Source organism: Austrofundulus limnaeus, unplaced genomic scaffold (assembly GCF_001266775.1).
Source record: "Austrofundulus limnaeus strain Quisiro unplaced genomic scaffold, Austrofundulus_limnaeus-1.0 Scaffold171, whole genome shotgun sequence".
Classification (NCBI taxonomy): Eukaryota; Metazoa; Chordata; class Actinopteri; order Cyprinodontiformes; family Rivulidae; genus Austrofundulus; species Austrofundulus limnaeus.
This window is the reverse complement of record NW_013952573.1, coordinates 900,378-904,694: the sequence shown is the minus strand read 5'-3', so window position 1 is coordinate 904,694 and position 4,317 is coordinate 900,378. Positions and strand designations below refer to the sequence as shown.

Genomic DNA, 4,317 nt, shown 5'->3' with positions numbered 1-4,317 from the left:
TCTTACCTGTTGTAGGTAGCTCTTAGTTTGGAGAATTTCAGACTAGCTTAATGAGCTAACAGCTGAGCAGAGAAAAGACCAAAAAGGACTGCTGCTGTCTTAAAACAAACTTCAATATCAAAACATTTATTTACATTGAATATCTGGTTGTTTGGATGTGGCACAACCTCTGCATATTTGGGAACATCTAGCAAAAACTAGACTACTAAGCAAATAGCAGAGAAGAGGAAGGAGTCAGTGATTATAAAAACTGCATTTACAGCCCAAATAAAGTCAGAGTGATGACTGCTCACACTCAGCTGAACTGTTGTTTGATGTGTTTCTACTCCCTGACATGTTACAGTGTGGTCAGCTTCATTAACCCTAAACATTACCCRTTAATCAAAGTCAGAAAAACTATGGTCTTCACTTGTTTTCTCAACAAACATTAATACAAACTATTCAAAGTTAAGATTTAAAAACTTGTTTAGAACTAAATTGTTTTTATGCATAACTTCTAACTTTGTCCAGCAGGAGGCGCTCTTACTCTTATAATATTTTTAAAGATGGCTCCAGCAGCAAACCTAAAGTCCAAAATACAACAATAGAAAAAAAAAGAAGAAGAGAGAAATACAATCAGAGATTGCATTTCTGTAGTTAGTTATTGTTATCCCAGAAAAAAATTCTAAAAATTTAGGCCAAAAGCACTAACATAGCCATGATTTTCATTTTTAAAAGAAATGAATTCATGTTTAGATGCATTGTCCTACAAGACTGGACAGATTATGGTCCATCCATCTGCCTGTGAACAGTTTCCTCTCTGAGTTCTAAACTGATAACCTTTAACATGAGAGTGATAAACTCCACAGCTGGACACTTCTTGGGTCAAGGACGACCCCAAGGTCAGTGGGTCAGTGGTCAAAGGTCAAGGTCACAGGTGACCCCTTGTTTAAACCTTGTTTAGGTTCCAGCTTGACCTCCCAGAAACACAGAAATGTCAAACTCTTTGATTCCTAGATTGTCTCCATCTGTCCAGCCATATAACAGTAAGTTGTCCATGATGGAGAAAATGTAATCAAACTCTGGCTCCACAGTGGATCTTATTTTTTTTATCAAGACCACTTCCACCAAAGAAATGTTGAGTTGTACTTGGGAGTTACTCTGATCATAAAATAATTTGGATCAGCTGGTATCATCAACMGGTCAGTTCTTCATGACTGCACTTTATCTTCTTCTTACATGTTCTTTAACTCAACTGGTTCTCCATTTAAACCAATAACTGTGTTATTCTGGTTTTCAGTGAAACAGAGAATATATACATTCTTGCTATTCCAAACCCTTCTGTGTTTTTAACCCTAAATTTAAGTGTTGTGTTGTATTTTTGTTCAGATGAAGCTGATGGAGCATCCTGCGAGAGGCAGATGCTGTTCGGCGTTGCGACAGCGATCGACCTGCTTAACTTCATCACGGCACACGAGGAGCAGCGTCGTTCAGCCTCCAAAGACTCGCTGTCAAACAGAGAGTCTCTGGAAAAATGTCCTGTTTAAGATGTTCAGCCGGCTCAGATAGTTAATACTAGTTGTTGTTGCTAACAAATCTTAYAAAGAAGAGAAAGGCAGCTGTGTTGCATGATATTCTCACTGTGCTTTGCAGCAGTAATATATTTAGTGTGTTTGGCCTTTTTAAATTAACCTTTATTTAAAAATTGCTTTTACTCAGTGTCTTTAGCAGAAAAAAGCAAACAAACTGCTTCTTTAGATGTTTGTGTAATTTATTAATAAGAGCAAGGTAGGAAGAGCATTAGTTTTGCTCTATAATATACTTATTTTATAGCTTATGTCTAAAGTTGAACAGATATTTAGCTCTCTGTTCACACTTTGGTWTTAAACACAAACCTCTTCTAACAACTCATAATTGGATTTAAGTGACAGATGCTGATGGGCTTTTATAAAACTTTTTTTAGACCTGTAATGACTTTGGCTCCTGCCTGATAAGTGCAATGATTTGTTTGGATTTGATATTTGTAGATCTTTCATGGCTGATGTGTTTAATGTTAATTTTAATCAAGATGTGATTTAAAATAGACAGAATAAATATTTGCTCTGTACTAACAGTGAAGATGTTAGTGAATTTAAAGCCTTTTTTTAAAAATACAAAAATGATTTTAGAGAAAATAAGTTTTCAGCTCAGAATAAAATGACTTACAGTCACCTTTTTTCTGTTTCCCGTGTTTGTTTTGTTTATACTTTTCAGGTGGATGAATGACCCGGTCGTATGGTTGAAAATTGCTAAAAGGTTCAGTTAGTAACTTGAAACATTTAGGAAGTGTTTTAATAAWTGTTATAAAGTTCATTTTAGATTCAAGACGTCTGACGTTATAAAGGTTTTATTTACTTCATTGGTTYAAGTTTTTCCTTATTATGACCTCATTTACCTTTAATATAAGAATCAGATGCAAACCAAATGACAGCCGTAAAGTTATAACAGATTTACAGTTTTTTTTTGTGTGTTACTGTTGTGTTGTTCATGAATTAGTTTAATTAAGATGCAAACACTTTTTGTTCCAGTCCAAATGAACTTGCTTTTGCTGCCTTCTTCTTCTGCATTTGGGTCGTTTGACAACCATTTGTCTACAAACCATTCTAAAAATGAAATACATAATGGGAATAAATTAAAACAACAACAATAACAGACTAAATGGGAGTAGAGAAGATGGAAAGGCCTACCTGCAGTGCTGGCCTCTGTTGTGGCTGTGTATGGTTCTTCCACATGCTACTGAGACCCCTGTTTGTTAAATTATTAGAATATTGGATTGCCTTTTTTCTTCAGACTTTCATCATCCAATCCAATAAACAACACATAACAAGAGACAGTTGCAGAACAAACTATTTGGCATTGTGGGAAAGCTCTTGGTAAAGTTTTTCATTTGCACAACCCACAAACTCAGTTTTGCTGCTTAACCTACAAACACATTTTAGAAACTAATGTAACATGCTTTAAAGGGAAATATACAGGCTTTCCAACAATATCAGATTTACAAAAAGAATATAATCAACCAAACAACGTTTTGTACTTGTTTGTGCTGTTTAGATGCAAAAGGCAAAGCAGTCAAAAAACTGTGCTTTTTAGTGAATAAAAAAAAAGTCTGTTAAATACAACATGAGTGAAATGCTGGAAATAAAATAGAAACAAAGAACAAACAAGCAGAATAATTGCAAACAACTGCCAAATTTGAACTGGTGGAAAATGCAAATCACTTATTTAGATAAGGCCCATTGTAAATCTGCAGGATTGTGTTTGTGTCAGATGAGTCCACACCTTTGTCACACTGAATCACTCTAACCTGGATGTTCTCAACAWCCTGTGTCACCGAGGAATATGTGAAATTACAGAACCATCATGCTTCCAGCCTCTTCTGACACGATTTGTGATTCATTYGGCTCCGTGTGTCATCGTCGCACTCTCTCCTCCTGATGAAGAACTGTGTCAGATCACAGCTCACATGTCACCAAAYGCTGACTTTCACRCAGAGAAACTGTAAACATTAACTCCGTTATTTAACAGGGCCGCACCACAGTGGCTCCAGTCACAGCAGAACCACGTAACACTGCAAACAACAGACGTCACGTCGCGCTGTCCCTGATGGTCCCCTCTGCATCACAGCATCATCCTATCTGCCATCAGCAGCAGACAGGAGCGTCACCCTGATGACGYTGCATCTCTTCTCGTCATCACGCTGTAGTTTGAATTAAAAACCTTTTATTCTAGATCCTCCTGTGTCCTCTGTGACCCAGCCTGGCTTTTGTTTGGTTAAGGCAGGTCAGCTGTACTGCACAGAAACCTATGCTGTTTATCAATCCAAATACCACTGATTTGTACCTAAAATAGCACTGATATTTAAAATTTTGAGTCSCTTGTTGACAGGAATATGTCACCTTCAGCGATGTAACCAAACCTAGTTTTACTTCTTATAATAACTTCTTGTTCTTCAGGACACAGGAGATTGATCTCTGCTTAATATTCTTCCTAATAGTGTTTGTTCTCCCACTCAGTGCAGGCTCCATTTAAAGAGACGATTCAGGTTTATTTAAAACGGGTTTCTACTTTATGAGCAGTCRATATTCTATCTGCAGTAAACAGTGCTCAAAGCAATCCCTGTTTGAAGATTCAGATGGAAATTCTCATTTAGGGAATAAAAATCTAACATTTAAAACTACTCAAACCTAAAAACAAGCAGTGATTCAAGTGGTGTTCAAATAAGCTTTAACAAGACTCACAGAAATGTTTCTCAAGCAAAAATCCTGATTATTAAAACCATTAAATTAATTTGTAGAATAC

General features: G+C 36.4%; 1 protein-coding gene across 1 annotated transcript in view; it reads left to right on the top strand.

The window, feature by feature from the left end:
- The window catches only part of cbsb (cystathionine beta-synthase b), a 17,716-nt gene extending 15,514 nt beyond the window's left edge, over positions 1 to 2,202 (top strand). Inside the window, exon 15 of the mRNA XM_014017527.1 lies at positions 1,369 to 2,202. Within this exon, the coding sequence (XP_013872981.1) occupies positions 1,369 to 1,526 (158 nt within the window). The 3' untranslated portion in view covers positions 1,527 to 2,202. The remainder of the gene's footprint in view (positions 1 to 1,368) is intronic.
- Positions 2,203 to 4,317: the final 2,115 nt, after the last annotated feature.